This window comes from Myodes glareolus, chromosome 3 (assembly GCF_982192425.1).
Source record: "Myodes glareolus chromosome 3, mMyoGla1.1, whole genome shotgun sequence".
NCBI lineage: Eukaryota > Metazoa > Chordata > Mammalia > Rodentia > Cricetidae > Myodes > Myodes glareolus.
The window spans coordinates 81,377,461-81,398,528 of record NC_142028.1 but is presented as its reverse complement, the minus strand read 5'-3'; the positions used below and the strand labels follow the sequence as shown (position 1 = coordinate 81,398,528).

General features: G+C 40.0%; 1 protein-coding gene across 1 annotated transcript in view; it reads right to left on the bottom strand.

Annotated features, from left to right (window-relative positions):
• Positions 1 to 15,432, bottom strand: part of Elavl4 (ELAV like RNA binding protein 4) — a 137,479-nt gene extending 122,047 nt beyond the window's left edge. Inside the window, exon 1 of the mRNA XM_048453382.3 lies at positions 15,337 to 15,432. Coding sequence (XP_048309339.1) covers positions 15,337 to 15,354 — 18 coding nt within the window. The 5' untranslated portion in view covers positions 15,355 to 15,432. The remainder of the gene's footprint in view (positions 1 to 15,336) is intronic.
• Between the last annotated feature and the right edge of the window lie 5,636 nt (positions 15,433 to 21,068).

The following is a 21,068-nucleotide window of genomic DNA, read 5'->3' as shown; positions in this document are numbered from 1 at the left end:
TGGTTACCTTGCACTTGTTCATGAGTTTGGAACTATGTTAATAAAGCCTTTACAGGAATGACTACATTCTCTTCTAACAATAATATCGACGTGGTAAATGTTATCTTCATCTTATCCGCATTCTGAGGTGCACAGAGGTTAGACTAACTTGCTTAAGTGTTAGCTGACAAACAATGAGTCAAAATTGAAATCAGGCATTTCAACTTCCCAAAGGAATCTGGCTTAAGAAAGAAGACATTTTCTGTAAGGATCATTTCCTATTTCCTCTAGGATAGATACTTTCTTTTAGCCTTGCCTATACTTCCAGCTGTTACAACTTAAAGGGCCATTTCTGTAAATAATAGTAAGAGCAACTGTGACTTGATCTGTTGATACATTATGTCATTTGGTACTTAGAATAAGCTCTGAGTATTACAACAGGACCTGTCTCTGAAAGAAGAAAAAAGAAAAGAGAGTGAAGCTCAGGGAGATTGTGTCCCCAGTCTGGGAGTAAGGAGCCTCTCTGTGCTCAGTGTCACATCTGATAACCCTAGAGGCTACACCCTGAGATGACCAATTTATATTCTGTGCAGGAGTACTACAGCAACAATTGTCATCCACCCAATTGAAGTTCCCCATGCCTTCTTCCGGCTTCATTGCCAATCAAATATTCTACTCAGAAAACGTATAACAAACACCTGTTTTGTCTCTAGGTTTGGAACTGGCTCTTGAAGTTCCAAAGGAGTTAAATTCAAATTTTCTGCTATGAACTAACTTAAGAATTGTGGATAACAGGACTAACATACGCAAAAAAGGCACAGAACATAATAGAATTGTACCACACGGTGATGTTTTTCTCAATGATGGGCCACAGTTAAGATGGTAGACACCTATGACTGCAGCAGAGCTGAAAATTCTCTATAGCTGTGTCATATATATAGTGAAACACAGGACTTGTATCTGCGGTGACATCAGTATAAATAAACCTAGTATGTTGCTAGTCATACAAAACAACGACACATTTATGTATAGTATATAATACTTGATAATCATGAAATGACTTTTTCTACCTATACTATCTTTTCTCTGGTTATTTTAGAGGCACTCTTAGAAGAAAATGTTTATTGCCAAGCATTTGCCACGTTACACTAGAAGCGGGTTGGTGCTTCCTGCATTCCTTGGCTGTATCTCAATACCACACTGTGTGATTGACATATATCAGCTAGGTTTATTATATAAGTATACTTGATATTGACAGTGATGAAGCTACCCAACAACACAGTCCTTTAAGCATATCTCTATTACTAATCAACACTTTTCTGAAATAAGAAATGAAATGTAGGAGGTTATAACTAATTGTCAAATGAATGAAATAAGCAGTCATAATCCTGAATTTGAAGGAGAAGCGAAATAAACATGAGTTTAGATCTGCCTGGCAAGGCTTTACACGGGAAAGAATATGAGGGATGCACAGGGTAGCAGAATTCCTATGGGAACAGTCTTCTGTTGTTATAGGTATATGATTTTGTTATAGGTTGTCATGGTGATTATATCTTAAAGACATCTATGCAGTAACTATTTAAATCCACCATATTTGAACAAGGCCAATTTCTTATATATAGGTGAAAAAGATTCATGTGAAAGTTCTAACACATCTAAAAATCAACAGGATAATTACATTCTTAAATTTTGAAGTAACCATGAGGTCATGCCAATCAAAAGAAAAAATTCAGGAAAGAGTCTCATACTAGTTCCATGGGGTCAGTGCAAGAAAACAATGAAAAAAGGAAAAAAAGCAAGCTATGCAAAATGCCAACGAAACATTGGAGATTGGTGGTGTAGCACTTTGGAGGCCAAGGGAAAATCAGTGTGACTGCACGTGTACAAATTCAATCAGCTTCATTTCTGGTTCATTTTCTTTCTATTTTCAATATTCAGGTAAGATCTCCTTGACCCGACAAAACCTAACCTCCCAAGGGTACCTCTTGCCACCTAAGTCTGCACTCCACCATGTAGCAAATTCAGCATGCAGGGTCTGCAGTGCCTAGGCACAGCATTTGCATGACCATGCTCCTGCTGACCTCCTGGACCCTCACAGGAGGTTCTTTTTACTGGACCTCTCCTCTCCTTTCCGTAGCGTACTCAAACCTGCTAATTTCCACTCAATCAGTTAATTTCTACCTTTTCTTCACCTTTTAGTGTAAAAGTCATTTCAAGTTGAAAAGAAGAAAATCAGGAATCCTGGAAGGTAAATATCACCATGACGGAGGAAAATGGTTGGTGGCCCAAGTGAAAGGGATCCGTTATTCCAGCTACAAGCCAGGGTTCTAATTGACATCCTCACTGAGAAGTCTGAGAAAAGAAAGGTTATGTGATAAAGAATAAAATAATTCTGTCACTAAGACTCCAAGCCACAATGCCAAGGGATCCTCATGGAGGCCGATGCATAAAACCAAGCCTAACGAATGGCTTTGAAGAAGAAAACATCTGACATAAGGAGGGAGAAAAGATGCCAACAGACCCCAAGTAGTAGGAAGGAAAAAGAATCAATGCTTTGGGTAATAGGATGGTTAGCCAGAGAGATGAGCTCAGCAAAGTGTGCCAATATGGATGCTGTTATCCACACACCCATCTGTAGAGAGTGGGCAGAGGATGTTAATAAACCAGCAGTCACATCATGTAGGTGGTCCCAACACTGACAGTCGCTCCATGAAAAGGTGCTTTAAAGAAGCCAACAAAACAACAGCAGACAAGAGTCAGGATGTTATAAGAAAGAAAAAGAAAGACAAGGATGTAAGCAAAGGACGAATACTGTATTAATAATTGTACTCACCGTTTACATATGCTAATGATATGTTTTATTTCAAGAGCAAAAAAGGCCTTTGAGGATACCCAGGGAAGTCAAGAAAGGGAGCAGAGTTGACAGAATGTCCTTTGCTAAATAGGAGAATATATACACTGGAGTTAAGGACAACCATTTAAAGGCCCAGACCTAAGATGCAAGAAACTAGAGGGATCTTGAGGACATTCGGGATGTATTTGTTTAAGACCCAATAATCCTGCCTAAATGAAAGCTCCATATCAAATATACTGTACTTTTTTTTTTTCCATCACTGTGCTCGGTAAATGGAAGGCATCCCATAAATATGTTAGTAGACTTAACAAACAGATGTATGTATGAAGTTGTATATGTATGGACAAAAATATCAGTTCAACACACACACATGCACATATACATATTTTGAAAATAAGGTAAAAAGCATTTGCCCCTGTTTGAACCAAGATTTTAAAGGTGCAGGAAAACATCCCTGAACCCAAGACTGCCAAGGACAGTGAGAAAGAACGTCAGTTGCTCTCAAGCAAAAGGTAAACTATATCTGCCTTCATCACCTCCTTTTTATGCATTGACTTCTACATCTCTTTTCTGTTCATGCGCCGCAGGCTTCTAAGTTAGTATATAAACAGGCTAATTAAATCATTTCCATTCACAGATTTAAAAACACTTCCCTCAGTTAACAAGCATGAAACAGGCACCAGGCTCACAGATAACAAGGGATAGGTGGACAGACATCCACTAAGGAGGTGTGGTGTGGTAAGTCCAGAGGTTCCTATGAAAATAGAGAGCACTCATTCCCAATTAACTTTCCAAGAGGCCACAGGATAAAACAGGCAACCCAGACGGGTGCGATGAATTGCTGTGAGGGGCAGTAGTCCATGCCGGGAATGGAGGAAATAAGAAATTATTCAAATTACACCCCCTCCCCCAAGCTCTCAGGACATCCTCCTCACTGTTGCCTTAGAGCAGAAATTGAAACTATCTCCAGTAACTCCTTGGCTTCCCCAGACTTGGATCTTTGAGATCAGAAGCTATATATTATTATACGGACTCAAGCAGAGTTCCTGGAATAAAAGGGATCTATAATTGAATGAAGCAGAATTTTAGGATGGGGAGGCAACATACATTTATAGTTAAGAACATGCTAAAGAATACGCACTCTTATTCAGCCAAAAGGTCTCTAACTACTGTTCTCAGTCTTTGTTGCCACATTTACAAAATGAGATACTAATGGTCTTTCCTTTTGGCAACTGAATCTTCCCAGAAGCAGACCCTGGGACAATCAGTAGACAAAGAGATTTATTATTTAATTGAGAAAGTGCAAGGGAAGAGGAATAGAAATTGAGAGGCGGAGTCTCAGACAACAACACAGATCATATAAAAGCATGGCCAACCATGTGGAGAGTTCTGGAACAAAGATTTCTCGTGAGCAGTGTCTCTACATTGGGCAGAAATAGCCAGGACATAGTATATCACACTGAAACTCTGCTCAGTCATTGCTGCGGTTGCCCAATAAATGTATCATATCCAAACAGGAGTCTGGATCCCATTGAGGATGCTCAAAATAAACAAAAATTAGCAAGGAAATTAGTCACTATTCAAGTTGGACCGAAATTCCAATTTTGAAGTGTAAAGTTGTACAGAACTTTACGAATAAAAATAAACTATTATTTAAAAATCTTTTCCAGCACTTTGGGTCACTTAGATTTAGGCAGAGCATCATATGGACTCTGCTCTAAATCACCTATCCTGCTTAACCTGGCCTTTTTATTTGAGGATTGATATCACAATCTCAAGAGATGCCAAGGGAGACTGAGATTGCTTTTGTATTGGGTGAGTATTTTAAGGCATAGAGCTATTTTCTGTTGGTAATTAAACTTTTGTTCATATTTCCTCTCTCCAAAAAGAGAAACAGAAAACAATGTACACTGAGGTGTACAAATCCTGTTTGAGAGCTGTAAGACACTTGCAGTCCCTGAGAGAGCGTGTGCAAGCATTCTCCATGTGACAGAGCAGGTATGGGGAAGCTGGGCTCTGGACTCAGATTGGAGTGGCCAGAGTTCACTGTGCCACCAACTTCTGCAGTCTGTGTGAGCTTTGGTAGGTGACAGCAGGGGAGAACTCTGGCAGGTGAATTCAAGGTGGCAGTGCAGTCCTTAGGACCCCATCTTGTACCTTCTCAGTGGAAGAATGCCCAGGCCCGCCTCCACACCGTCACAGCGGCAGTTTCTGCTTTAGCGGCCTTAGTCACTGCTCTGGATCTTGGTTCTGAATCCACCCACGACCACCTCATGGTTTAGTTGTAAAGGGCAACACGGCTGAAGATTCCTGAGTGGGATATGCCGGCATACCCTGAACAGATGAGGGGAAATGTGGTCACACCTGTCCTTAATTGTGCACGTGGAGAAAGCAGTGCAGTTTCTGCTGGAAGTCAAGTTTTTGACATATAGGGGGTCAGGCACCTAAATGACATTCTTTGGTGACACATGAAAAGGGCAGACCAAACTCTCCTCAGAACTCCAAAATTCTGGGATCTATATAAAGAGATTTGAAAGAGTATTCTATTTTTAACTAACACAGTGTAATCTTTTAAAAATTGAGGTGAAATTTATATCACATAGAATTTAACCATTTTAAAGTGAACAATTCAAGGGCAGTTAGTATGTTCACATCACTGCACAGCCACCATCTTTATCTGGTTCCAAAACGGTCGTTTCACTCCAGAAGTCAAACCACTTATTCACTACGAAGTTTTCTCTCAGCTCTCGTTTCTCCCCAGGACCAATGCTGATCTGTCTTCTGGCTGTGTGGATTTATCTGATCCAGGTACCAAGTACCTCATAAGTGGTTGCAAACACTCTGAGACCCTTTACATCTAGCTTTTGCCACACGTCTTGAAGATTCATCCCTTCTATAGAACACATCAGAACTTTATTCCTTTGTGCCACTGAATAATATCACAGTTTGTTTATCTATTCATCCACTGATAGTCATTGGGGTTATTTCCAATTTGACTTTTGCAAGTAGCGCTGCTTTGAACATGTTGTGCCTGTACTCAAATAATGGCTGTGAATTCTTTTGAATATCTACCTAGGAGTAGTAGTTTGGAGATCATTTGATAATATTGTATTTATGCTGTGAGGGACTGAAAAACTTACTACAGTGACTGCACTATTAGAGATTCCAATTATCACACGAGGGTTTCTTCACCAATACTTATTTTTATTTGCTTAATTTTTTTGAATCATTACAGCCCTGCTAGTGGATATGAGATTATATCTCACTATAGTTTTGATTTGCATTTCTTTGTGATTAATGGCATAGAATATTTTTCTAATGCCCTTTTTGACTAATTATTTTTAAAAGATGCTTTAAATAACAAGCAGAGATCCAAATTTAGGATAAAATCCAGTTGCATGCTAGGCTTCCAAACACAAATAACTAAATATGGCAGCTAGACCGATACTTGCCATGAACTTCCTTGTGTTCATGCACATAAGGCAGTAACAACCGACCACAAGTTATTCCTCAGCTTAACTTTAGTTTGTCTTCCCAATGGTGACTGAAAAACACATTTCCATTTCAGAAATGTTATCTGAAACCAGAGAGAGATGATGCATAAGAAAATGTAAGTTCCATAAGGGTAAGACCAATAACTACAGGAATAGTGTACATATATGGGCCCAGTAAACAGAAGTGAAGATTGAATCTATGATAATCATCAAGATTCTTCTGCCTAGGGCTGGCTGAATGGTGACGAGATTAGCTAGGATATTGAATTCAGGAACAAGAATATAGTAAGAAAGGAATTGGTTCGAAATTATTATTAATCCTGAGTTTCATTTTAACTTTTTCTATTCTTTCATTTTTATGCTTCTTTTGTAACACCCTTGCTATGTGGGAAATTGTAAGAGAAAAGATGAAAATGTGATACCCAAACAAAAGGTAACAAAGTTGCTACTTACAAGCATTTCTTAAATTTCAGTATTTTGGCTTTTCTTCTTCCATGTCCTGTCTTGCCCAGTCTCGGATGAACGTCAGTCCAGTACTTTGTCTGGTTTTCTGTGGTTATGGTGACTGTTTACATGCTGCTTATCTCATTTTGGTTGACAACTTTGTTAAGCTCGTCCTTTGGCTTATGAATTAGAGTAAGCCATCTACTAAACAGGATTAGCTAGGCAAGCAGACTGTGGTGCACCGTGACTCCTATTTAGACATACCTGGGAAGAGGGAATCTGACCTGGGAAAATATCTCTGGCCTCTCTGCAAGTCTGTTGTGGGTATTTCCTTGACTGATGAGGGCCCAAGTGCACTGTGGTGGTGCCAGCCCTGGGCATGTGGTTCTGGGGTGTATAAGAAAGTACACTGAGTGAGTTAAGCAGAGCAAGACTGTAAGCCACATTCCTCTTTGGCTTTAAGTTCAGTTCCAGCCTCCAGGTTTTTGCCTTGAGTTCCAACCTTGGCTTCCATCAATGGACTGTGACCCAGGTTATGTACACCAAAAAAACCCTTTCCTCTCCAACGTGGTTTTGGTCATGTGTTGGAGACTGCAGGCCACCAGACCCTGAATTTCTTGTAAACAACTTGTTTTCCTCGGCTCTGAGCAGCCTGCAGCTGCTTTGAGCACGAGACCCTGATGGCAGGGGAGTGGGTTCTGATGTGTCTGCAACTGAAAGATCCCGAGAGCTGGGGCATGGCCAGAGCCTTCTATAAGATGCCCCTGACCACAATTAAGTAGGCATTTTTGTCTCAAGGATGTCCCTATGGCCCCGTCTGTCTGTCTGTCTGTCTGTCTGTCTATGTCTCTGTGTGTATGTTTTTAAATTTTCAGCCTAGTACCCATAACACGTAGCAAGTAGAGCACGGAATGGAACCAGCATAGTTTTACAGTCATGGTATTTTATCACAGCAATAAAAAAAAAAACCTAACTAAGATGGGCATTATTGTGGGTGCTATTGTGGGAACTCATGTTCCTCTCAAAAGTGACCATCCACCTAAATAGAGAAACTGTTGTGGAGAAACAAACATGGAGTATGAATTTCGTTAGTATATTCATGAACTAGGGACTTCCAGAGTGCTAACTACAAAGACCCCACTAAGCCCCTCAAAACAGCTGCTTTCTGGCTGATCTTTGTCTAAACATGTATGCTGTGGGACCTGAAAGGATGCTATCATCAGATAAGTGGGGAGGGGTGGTCAATTTTAGGAAAAAATAAAAATCCCTTCTATAGCAGCAGCAGAGCAAGCAAACACAAATAAACTACAGGGTAGACAGGAGGCCAGAGTGGTACAGAGTCTCTGGTCTTCAGCAACAAACATATGTCTCCATGGCATAGACTCCCTTATGTAAAGGACTTGCTAGCTCATGAGTGCTCAGAATTACTGCATTTTTTTACTCTCTTCTCTTGCCAACCTTCCTTGATTTTAATTAAAATCAGTTTTAATAATAAAAAAAATTTGTAACACTTCTTGTATAAGCTTTGTTAGACTCATACTGATATCTTTGCTCAACAAAAAATTTATTATCCACTAACTGTAGAGCCCAGGACCTAGTACAAGACTAGAGGCCTGGGACTCTAGGGGATACAATGACTAATAAGACCCAGTTTCTTTCCTCAAAGAGCTGAGTGCCTTTCTCCATCTCTGTCAACTCTGCCTAAGGGGACCAAAAGACTTCTTTTTTTTTTTTAAATATTTATTTATTTATTATGTATACAATATTCTGTCTGTGTGTATGCCTGCAGGCCAGAAGAGGGCACCAGACTCCATTACAGATGGTTGTGAGCCACCATGTGGTTGCTGGGAATTGAACTCAGGACCTTTGGAAGAGCAGGCAATGCTCTTAACCTCTGAGCCATCTCTCCAGCCCCCAAAAGACTTCTTGTGGTTTTTTTTTCAACAGAACCATGGAAGATAAGTGTTGGTGGAGGCTATTCGTTCATTTCGCCCAGACCCCCCAAAAAAACACACAGAAACTGTATTATTACAGCACTACTTGGTCTATTAGCTTATCCATATTTCTAGCTAGCTCTTATATTTTAAATTAACCTATTCCTATTATTTTATATTTTACCACGAGGCTCGTGGTTTACCAGCAAGGTTCCGGCTGGCGACTCGTGTCCTTCTCCTCTGGTGGCTACATGGTGTCTCCTTGACTCTGTCTACTCTCTCTCTACATCTAGGCTCAGATTTCCCACCTAGCTGTACTCTGTTAAACTATACAGAAGAAAGCAGCTTCTGTATTAACCAATGGCAATAAGACATATTCACAGAATACAGAGGGGACTCCCGCATCAGATAAGTATTTTTTAACAGACGGTGGGACTAGGAGTAAGACTGGAGATAGTATAGGTAGAAAGAGTAGGAAATCTAAAAAGGCAGAAGCAGATAAAAAGCAGGCCTTCCAAACTGTAAATAATTTAACAGTGGAACAAATATAATATTTGAATGGCAGAAAATGGCATGCCATAAGGTTAATGCAAGGGTAAAGATGGACGAAGGAAGGCAAATATGTAAGTTTGGGCATCATACAGTGGATAGTGGGGTCCAAGGAAATAAGGAGGTCAGAACTGTGGTTTAGAGATAGTATTTACTACTGGTGATCAAACTGAAGGGAAAGGATTTGAAAAAAGTACAGAGCAAAGAGGATTTTGCGGTAGCCCAGCACTGAGTCTTGAAAAAGGAAGCTCACAGATTACTAACTATTCATTGGATCTACAATTCACTTCTGTGAATAACCAAAAGCTGCAGTCACGAGTCCTGATTTGACTTCCCTGCTTCTCTTATGGAGAGATATGATGTTTCATTTGGGGTGGGGTGACAAATGACACCTATAAAGAGCTTTACTCTTCACAAAAGCTTCTATACTTAAAAACTACAAATGAATATTATTTCACGCGATATACTTTTATATAGGATATAAAATAAATGTATTTTTGGATCAGGGTCGCAAGGATTTTTTCAGTAGTATCTATTTGGGGCAAATTTCTCTGTGGAACACTCAAAATCAATTATGCCTATGAGTCACCAAAACAGGATTCAAGCCCTTACCCTGTCATTTACCACACTTCAATTCTTGGACAAATTGCCAACTTCTCTAGCTTGTCATTTTTAAGAAGCTATGTGATAACATTTCAACAAAAACAGAAGGTACATTCCAAAAGTGACTTTGAACAATATTCAGTGAAAAAAAAAAGCAAGAAAGGATGATGAAAGACACTGGGGCTGACCACAGGGGAAACTTCAAGCCTTGAGCAAATCTGAAGAGAAAAGCTATAGCTGTAGACTGGACAGGGGTGTGGCCTCCATGCATCGTACTAACCCAACCAGAAGCCAGCCAGATAAATAGCTCTCCCCACCTCTTTCCACAAACATTTGTTTTTCTTGAATTTCAGATATCCCGATAGTGGATAGGCAGAACCCAGAAACAGGAGAACACCGAAGCTCAGTGGCATCCATGAATGTCTGTGATAAAGGAAAAAAATGAGACAAGATCTTGTGGGCAAATGGAATATCCTATGCCCCAAACTTAATGGCTGGCCATTTGTTGTTCACACAGATTTGTTACGAGGCTCTAATGAAATAATATGTGTGAAAACACACTGCAAATTTTAATCAAAGTGTACAAATATAACCATTATGAGATCTATAATAATCAAGGATGAGTAATGATACAAGACTCTTAAGGTCGATAGATCTCAGACTTTGAGGATAAGTGGTTTTTTTTGTTTTGTTTTTGTTTTTTCCTTTTTGGTCAAAAATTAAAGTCTAAGGACAATAATCAAAGAGAATAGGAAATTTTCCAGAACCAAATGGTTTGAGTCTTGGTGAAAAAATAGTTCTCCCAACATGGTAGAAGTAACAGAGGTCAGGCAGGAATGAGAAGTCTATTTCTGTTGTGGTCTAGAACTAGTTTTTTCTATAAACGCCATTACTTGCAAGTTTTTAAACAATTATTGGCAGAAAAACATTGTATTCTTAATATGTAAATAAGCTAATAATCAACTTAGTCATTAGTAGATAATATTTGGGATAAAAATTTATTCGGCACACAAGCCTTATAATCAAATTCAGAATCCCGTTTTAGCCTTCCTGTTCATGCTTTTTAGCCATACTGACTTCCCTGGTTTTCCTCAAACCACTGCTGCTGAAAACCTGGTTTTGGGTTATTCTGTCTGCTTGTTTTCCTGAGATCCAGCCACACAGCTACCTTTATCACTCTCTGTTCAATTCTGTTTAAATGGCATTGTTTCAATGCGGCCCACTCTGTTCTGGATTGCGATCTCCCATTTGAGTCCTTGCCTCCCTTGTTTTAGCGTGCCTTTTCCTTCCACAGCATTTGTGATGCTCTAACATGCTGTGCACCATACTTCATTATTATAGTTATTTTTAATGTCTGTCTCCCTTTGCTCTCTTGCTTACAGGGATAGTTGAGTTTGGGGTAAGGCCCTATAGCCAGGCCTGGCCCACACTAGGAATTCAGTAAATACTTATTGATTCAATCAATCTATCACCTAGTCAGATATATGAAATGGTTTCAGGAGGTTTTCAAGGACTTTAGCAAGTTTGTGTCAAATTTGTGAATTTCAGAGACCTCCCCAAAGGAAAATTATTTTGATATTTAAATTTTAAATATCATAGCTTCATCTGAATTTTTGTTTGTTCCTAAATTTTTACTTATAGGTGAAACCTGATGTGGTGGCTAATCCTTTTTACATGTAAGAGCACCACAATCTATTAAAGGAAACACAGGATTAAGCACAAATCAGTACTATAGACCATAAGAGTTTGTAATTGGAAACAGAGAGAAGGCTCAGCAATTAAGAGCATTTTCTGCTTTTCCATAGGACCAGGGTTTGAGTCCCTGTACTCACCTGGCAGCCCATAACTCTGTAACTCTGGTTTCAGAGGTGTTGACATCCTCTTCTGGCCTTCAAAGGCACTGGGCATTCAAGTGTTGCATAGATAAATGGAAAGTCAAATTAGGAGTTCACATGACAACTTGATATGAAACGACCAAAAGGCAAATGGTTTCTTTCTAGAAAGTCAAACTCTCTGTTGTCATTACATGGCCAGAAAGATTATGACATCACTGCATGGCCACCTTTCTCTATCAATGAAGGACACAGCTGTTAATGAACTTAGTCATAGAATTGAACTCAGTTTGGACAGCTCTGCTTCAGTTGTAATTAGTGTCATATATAAAAGTGTATGTGTATATGTGTTTGTGTACATGCACATTTTAACACATGATAAATGTTTTAGGGTTTCTCACTGCAGCAACAAACTACAACATTTAAATTAAAATTGAACTGCTCCAAAACTAGAATCAATATGTGACCTATCTTATATATTACATTCTAAACTATTTCAAAAGAGCCAATCTAGCTTTTCAGTAAATACTTACATCATGTGTAATAGGCAACTGTATCCCTTAAAAATTCACATGTAGAATGAACAGAACCTCGGATCACTTATAATGTGACTGGATTTTGAAAAATAGCCTTTAAGGAAATCAAAAGATGAAGTGTGTCATATCTGTGAGCCCTAATCAAATAAGATGTGTTTCTTTAAAAGTGTGGAGATTAGATACAGGTAGAAGAGAGACGTATGGAAAGACACGGAAGATGATTATCCATAGTCCTGGGAGGGAAGCTTCCTAAAAACTCTGTTAATATCACAATCTTCTGGCAACCATAACCATGTGGAGATGAATTCCCCCCCTTCTAAAGCCATCCATTGTAAAGCATTGATTATGTCACCGAGAGACCTTAGTCCGTTCATAAAATGACAAACACTATCTTAAAACTTCACTTCCTAATTCTAAATCACAAGTCACAATGATTGTGGCTGCCTCGGTTATAAAATACCATGGGTGAATAAATAATTCTACAGTAAGCAAAATTTCCGGACACAGAGACTTGCTTTTCAACAAACCAATATTCATGTTAATTCTATAAGGTAGACTTTTTCTAAAGCACACTGTTATTCAATATTTTCCCTTCTAGGTAGTTTCTATCATAATTTAACCATTTTTTTGAGAATAGTAATGAGGGATGTCCTTCTGTATGTTGCAAATATGTGTTGCTTTTATTGGCTGATGAATAAAGCTGCTTTGGCCAATGGCAGGGTAGAATATAACTAGGTTTTAGGAAAACCAAGCAGAGATAAGGGGGGAAAGAACGCAGAGTCAAGAGAGATGCCAGCATCTACTTGAGAAGCAAGATGTGAGGTAACAAGCCACGAGCCTCCTGGTAAAATATAAACTAATAGAAATGGATTAATTTAAATGTAAGAGCTAGCCAGTAATATGCCTGAGTCATCAGCCAAACAATTATAATTAATATTAAGCCTACAAATGATTATTTTATAAGCACCAAGGGACTGAGCAGGATACAGAAAAGCTTCCAGCTACAGAATAGAGTTAAAATTTCAAAAAAAAAAAATGACAGTAACTCCTTAGTGCTTTTACTTATTGTTTCTACCTAAGATTTAATGTATAGTACTCCAATTAATTCTCAGATCAACTTTGTAAGATCTGTATTATACCCAACCTTATGCCCCAGTTTATGACTAGACTGAGGGAAAAGAATAAAAAAAAGAGGACCAAGGTATTAATTATGCAAAGTCCTAGAACCACTGAGTGATGGATGACATTAGACCTGCACCATGAATACCTGAGCCAGAATCCCTTATTCAAATGTATAGCCTCTATAGATGTTAGGGAGCAGTCTAGTGCTTGTAACCAGGAGATCACAGACCCACACGGCACTGCAGGCCACACTGGGTGAGGACACCTGTCTCAAAACCAAACAATCAAACAAATCAAAAAGAAGGGTGGAGCTGAAGGTAGCTGAGTGGTTAGTGAAGTGCTTGTCTAGCATGGAATAAGGCGGGCGCTTCAAACTCCAGGACTGCAAACACACACGTTAAAAAGCTTCTGAGGAGTCTCTGTTAACCCCAAACACACACTAACCAGAGGAATTAGAGGCTGAGTGATCTAACTCATAACCTTACCTTGACTAAATTCCACATCAGAGTACCTTATCTTAACAAGCAAGCAATCCAGGCTAATACAAAAGGTAACTAAAGAGGATTACTTAAGAGTTCTCTGAAAGAAAGCCTGCATGGAAATCCCTGGTCTATTTCCTGAGTAGTTAGGAAATGGGGGAAATCCTCCATAGAAGCAGGTGGGTCACAACCTTATCAGCCCCAAGGGATTTGGTTAAGTGCTTTGACATCTCAGTAGGAGTTCAACTGCAGTGCCACGGGTCACCCTGGCAGAGAGCTATCAGGTAAGGTGCTGTGAGCTCTCTACTGTCATTTTGTTGCGGAAGCAGGAAGGGAAACATCTGGATTGAACCTTTTGATTCCTTGTTACATTAATTTTATTCAGTGTTTTAAATTCAACCCACTCACATTTACAAAACACTTCACACAGACTACTTCCTCATGAAAGGAGCTCCATTCACATCTCACCTAAAACATCAAACTTATTCTGAAATGACTGAGGTTAAAGCTTGTTCAGTGTCAATTTGCAAGTATTATAAAATATGAAAAGCCAGGCACACGAACGCAGGAGGGTAATGTGAGGGCAATGCTTTACAAAAATCAAGGCAGCTAGGGTAAGGAACTCGGATGGGCTTTTAGGAATCCATCATGCTCACGACAAACCATTGTGGAGGCGGGCATTTAAGGCCTCAGAGGGAAGATTTTATGAGAATTATTGCCCATGAGCAGTATTGACTAACAGCTTGGGAATCAATATGACTCATTTCCCCCCAAACCTGGAGCTGCTTTCTAGAAGTCCCCCCTCCTTTCTCCTGTGGCCTTCCCAAGTCCTTTAACGTATGACGGGGGAGGGGAAGCTGTCTCACTTTCACAGGTTCACGACTTCAGAACTCGCGTTTACTAGATCTTAAATGTCTGACAACCTCCAGCCCAAAGAGAGACACTGACAACACACGGCTACCCTACCCCACATGTGAACCTCTTTTCCCCCCTTAACGCGAGCACTGCTTAGGGCAACATAAGTGTTCACTCCGTCTGATCTAGAAACACAAATCCCGGGGCTGTAGCGGCTGTAATATGGAAGGGCACTCAGAGTGCATGCCTCCCGGTGTGACAATTAACGAGAGTCCCAAAGGTTGAGGTCCCCCTGAGAACCCGCAGTCGAGCGCCCTGCACCTTGGGGCCGGACTTTTTGGCGCCACCAGTTTAGCAAAGCCGCCGGGTGGCGAGGAGTGGCGCTAGTCGCAGTCGGGTGGCTCGTCTGGGTACCAGGTGAGGGGACGCACCCACCCAAATTTCAGAGGTCCTCTCTGGCGGAAGTCAAGAGGACAGTGGGGCGTGGCCCGGAGCCCTCGGAACGGAGTTGGAAGAGGCAACCGAGCCCGGGCGTGGGGTCAGGGATGCGCGGTCCCCAGGCCGGCGGCGACCACGTGGCCGGCGGGAGCCGGCGCTGGTGACGGCGGGTGGGCGGGGCGTTGGGGGCGCGCTGCGGGCGCTCGGGTTGTGCTACCTGGTTCTGGAGTCGCATCTTCGCGGAGACGGGGTCCGGAGGGCGGCGGTGGTGGCCAGGCGGGCACGGCAGGCCCGAGGACCTTGGCCCAGTCACTTCGCGCTGGGTCCCGCGCCGCTCACTCGTCCACCCGCTGCGCAATGCCTATCGCCGCCTCTAGGGGGCGCTGGACGAGGAGGCGGAGGACCCATCCAGAGAGGCTGGTTCCCTTTAAGGTTAAGGGGATGACCTTGCAGTGTTTGTATGCTTAGAAAGCCAAATGAACAAGTTTTCAATACTGAGGCTTATGCTGTGCTTGAGTTGTAAGTGCGGTAGCTTTTTCACGGTTTAAGTACATCAACACCATTTGGACAAACTTTGACAAGACGCTGTGACAGGCCCTGTGTTTATGTGACTTAACTGAGATGCTTAAAAAAACAAAACAAAACCCTCTCTGTGACAAGGATTTCTGTGACAAGGGCTGTAGATACCTTAAGTGATGCTTCAAGGTATGTTAGGCTGTTTGCTGTGTTAAGACGCCGTCTGCCCAAGTAAAGTGAGGAAGGGAAACGACTGACATCAGTAACCCAGTAGCGCCTCCCCCCCCCCCACAAATACAGTTACCAAGACTTTTGTGCGCTGAGGTTTCAGTCAAAGATGTTTGTTAGCAACCCTTCAGTTATTCTGTGGCCTCCTATACCATACCAGAGGTTTGAATAATCCAGTATTACTAGCCTTGTGATAGGGACAAGGATGAAAGTCAACCGTGTGACAGGGGCTTCTTTGGCCCTCCCGGATTCTTTTAAAACTGTCACTCTCAGGATTCAGACATTCACACTTGGACTGTTGAGAATGCCCACTATTAAATGAAGAAAAATACAGGAAACAAACAAACAAACAAACAAAAGGCCAAAACCCCAATTCTTAGTCACATAAATTAAACTACAGAAAATGGCAGGTATGAGGTAGACTTACCTGGACTAAGGTAAGCTTACTATGAAGTTAGAACTGACCTTTATAGATGAAGGCTTTGGAGCTGAGATACCTGCCATGAGCCACAAGGATTCTGGGAAAAGACTCCTAATCTCAGTATTCTCACACTTCCCTATTTCAAAGAGTTTAGCTTTAGAGAAGACCCACCCCAACCACACACACACACAAAACTAAACTAAAGGTGGTTAGTATGTTGTAAAAGGACTAAGGAGTAACAATGAAACAAATTTTTAAGTTTGTTTCATTTGGATAACACTTACTTTAAAACAAATATTAACTATATTTTCTATCTTATCTCATTCAGTGCAAGTTTTAGAGGATTGCATCTAAACTGAACAACCACTGCTCATTTTAAGAGCTGTTTTCTAATGCAAGAGCGTTGTTCTTTAAGCAAATGGGGATATACCAGCTCAGAAATCTGCTAGCACATATCCTTTGGCTCACAATATTCATTCTTATAAATTTGAGGAAATAAACATTAATGTACCCAATGATTTGGCTCTGGGATTGCTTAATGTCACAGGCTTTGGAAAGAAAGCTATGAAAGACTGAATAGTCAACAAAGGAGACTGAACATCCACACACCGGAACAGTCTAGAGACAGTAAAGGTGACCAGTCAATGAATAGCTATTAACATGGAAAGATGCTTGCAGCATTTCTTATAGTAAGAAATACAGGTGACAAAATTGTATGCTTAGAAGGTTTCCTTATTTTGGAGAGTAACTGGTTATTTTGGAAGGTGGGGGAGTTTCCTCCCTTTTACTTACCTATTTCAGCTTTTGTAAATTTTAAGTATTTATTTTGAATTGGAACAAATTTGTCTTGATGCAACACTAACTGATTACTATAAAAATGGCTAAAATGAACAGTCTTTTGGCAAGCTACAGGCAAAGTCTTGGTGTGGTTAATACAGTAAAGAGCATGGTTTCAGGTGGACATTGTGGTTAGAGCATCAATCCCACATAGGTTCAACTCTGAGCTATATTCTCTTTAGGGTATGTCATCTTGAACAAGTTGCTTTTTTCTAAAGCCTAATATTAGTAGTAATAGTAATTGCGAGCATTAGTTAAGAATTCACTTTGTGCTAGTGACGATGCTACACACTGTACCATCTCATTCCATCAGCAGCCGATGAGAAAGGGGTCTTAGGAAGGGAAGTTAAATAACTTGCCCAAGTTTTCACATCAAGATAAATTACATCTATGTGATTGTGAGGATTAGACACAGGGGGATAATTCTAAGCACTTTCAAGCTGCCAGGTGTATATAAGAATTGGTTGCATAGATTCCATGACCTGGACACAAGCCTTGTAGTAAGTACTTTGGATAACCATTTTATTACTCAAATCACCTGCCCAGTGGAATCTGATTTGATTGATCATTTGGTGTGGGATGTGAGAGTCTGGGCCATAAAGTCTGAATTCAAACTCTGGCTCTTATATATCTGTGATTTGGAGTGAGCTATATAAGCTTTTCTTGTGCCTAAATTTTCTCTATAAAATTATATTAAAATGGGTTCTGAGAATTTAATGAGTTAATACCCAGAAAGTAGGAAGAGAAAATGCCCAGTCTACTTAGAGTTTTAAGATGATTTCAGGCTTAGAATTTTAAACTTCTTGTCATTCTCTAACAAGAAGAAGTCCATGCACATTTTTAGGTGGATATGTAAACCAACAGGTTACAGAAATCATGACCTGTCAGAAGTTATAACAGGAAGCTGTCTCCACTTAAAAGAAATCATGGCATTTACGTGTGCTCCTGTTACTAAGCAGCAGTTAAATCAAGACATGTGAAATTCAAAGAGTGCTAATTAGGAAGTAATTGTATAATTTATCGGTTGCATTTAAAAGAGCTAATATATTTTCTAATCTTACATTGTCTTTCAAAAACAGTTGAAAAATTCCACACAGACATTAAAGCTACATCTCCAGTTTTATAATTTGTTTTTCAAAAGTGACTGAAAAAAGTTTAAGAATCAAATATAAGGAAAATCACTCATTGAAAATTTCATCTTAAAGAACAATTCAGTACAGAATAAAGAAATTTACAATAATAAAATATTTCCTATAAATTAAGAATGTCTTTTTGACTAAACCATAGATATGACTATATACATGCATATTTAAAACATTAACAGCACAGTATCTCCTAGATTAATATTTTAGTGTTACCTAGATCAATTAATTTTAGTATCCCCTAGATTAAGTTTTGGCATTACGTCAAAATTTCCAAAGTGTAATGTTAATTTATATTCCTTTTCAATACAAACCCTAAGTAGCACCTGTTTAAATTTTATAATTTACCATTCCTTATGTTTTTCTAGAAGAATCAATGCAACAAAAACAATTAGTAAGAACATAGAAACTTACTTTCTTCCTCTGAATGGCAACTCCTATTTTAAGGACAATGTTATTTTCCTTTACAAATTCAGAATCCTTAGACAAAGGCACAGCAAGCTCATCGTGTGCCTTAATTATAAGGGCACCTGTGAGTCTTTGTTTATCTGGTTGGTTGGACCAGAGGATTTGATTTGCCACACCCCCTTCTGTCCTGCCTCCTTTCTCTCTTAATGAGAACAACTTAACAATAGTATCTGTACAGCCTCCCCAGCTAAAATAATGGATGGTAAGGTACAGTTATCAGGTGTCACACTGGGCACTCCTTACCGAGTCCACCTGTGAAGGGCTAAAACTCAAGCTTCATAGGCACAGAGATTCTTGGGGGAATAGATTGCTCTGAAAACAGGAAAGATTTACGAGCCTGGGGGCTCATCAGTGCCTTGCTCCCACCGTTGTTTTTCAGAAGCTGTGTGCTCTTTAGCAAGCTCCTTTAGATCTCTGAGCCCCAATTTCTGTAAACTAGAGGTGGCAATACTTAGAATTCCTTGTGAAGATGGCGATTTCTAGTGCTCTTGGGGAAAGTATGTAAAGTGACCACTTAGTTTAAATTGCTTCTCTTTTTTTTCTTTCACCTCTGCCTTGGGCACATTTGAAACAGGCTTTAGCTGTGCACGCCAACAGAACAACAGGTGTGTGTATGGAGTGATGGACATCCAGAGTTTAGGGCACTCAGTAGAAGGCAGAACATCCACCAGCCATTTCATTATCAGCATCTCCTGCAAGTGTTCAATGAGTCCATATGCTGCTAATGGTAGCGTTGTCTTCTGTTTGGGGACAGTTATAGTCTTGAGGAACAGTGGACAAGGCAAGGACAATGACAATGATGTGCAGTCAATACAATCAAAGGTTTCTAGAGCTCAGGGTATGTGTGTCCAAAGCAGCTTAGAAATGCTGGAAAGCCAAGTTATGCCGGGTCTAATAGAGTTCAGGGACTGGTAGAGGGAGATGGTCTCCTGACTTGCTAAGTGAATAGCTGGGGTTAGAAAGGCAATATCAAAGCCTGGAAACAGTGCCTACTCTATATAGCTGTTCAGCGAATGTCTTTTTTTTTCCTTTCCTACTGTCAGAGTAAGGCTTCTTTGTAATTTTGTGAACTGTTGTTTCTATAAGAGAATTCGTGCACTCTAATATTTTATCACATGAGATTTTAATGTGAACAATGAATACGTGCTATTTGCAGTAAGCCTGGCAGCATATGCTCAAAAACAGCCTTTACTCTAACAGTTTTATCTATTCTCAATTGCTCCTTAGCAGTTGCCGTTTGCACTTAATAGATAATTAATTTCTTAGCAGTAAAAAAAAAAATGACTTGGGCAATCCCAATGTATATGGAATTATAGAAAAAAGAACACTCAGATTTCTTATAGTGTTTTAACACCAGAAAGAACCTTGAAGGTTGTTGATGTCATCTTAGTTTATCACTTTAATCATAAGCTATCATCTTAAACATAAAAATGCCAGCTCCAGGGGAGGCCTAAGTTCAAATGGCTAGTAATAAGCCAATCCAGGGATAGGTAATGTTTGGACATGGCTACCATCCAGTAGACATTTTCAACCACCTGACAAAGAACTAAACTTTTAAAATGTCATTTCATTTATTGGCATTCTGAATGTAAGGTTTATCCCTTGAATACTTTTAGAATGGAACAGAAAATCCTTTCCACAAAAGTAAATACTTGTTGTGTGACTAGCAGTGTTGACGTAAAACATAGCTCTCACCTCAAAGGGAATGAGAGGTGGCTTGTTATGGAGCTGCATATGAGTAATCCAATTTGTTTCCATGTTCCATTATGATTACAGTTCCATGAAGTGTCTATAGTTATAGGACAAAAGAAAGTCATAAATCAAGGCAGTTTTCAAGTATAGTGGTCGAAATACCAAGTAGCTGGGTTACAGCAAACAGGGTGAGCAGATGCTGTCGGATGGCAGTGTTAGTTTTCCAGTTGGTGGAAGTTGTGGGTCTGTTGAAACATCCCAAGAGGTTTCAGGTGATTACACCCTTAGGTCAGGACAGAGGTGGCAATGAGTGGCTATTAAGATGACTAAGGATGGCCCAAGGTAATTTGGCTCTGGGTCTGCCCCCTCCAGGTCCTACAAAAACCACAGTTTGAATCAACCAGCCTTGTGGACCCTTGATTATCAATGTGCCCACCCCATACGACACAGTGTTCACAGATAAGCTGTTTCATTTGCTGATTTGTATATTTCTTTGAAAGCTAAATTTAATATGCATCTTTCAGATCTTGTTTTGAAGATACTTTTTTAGGAGTCAGGTTTAATTCAGATTGAAACCAAGGTGAATCTTTCTTTTCTTATTTTCCCCTGTTGGTTTCTCAATGATAGACTTCAAGAGTATCTGTA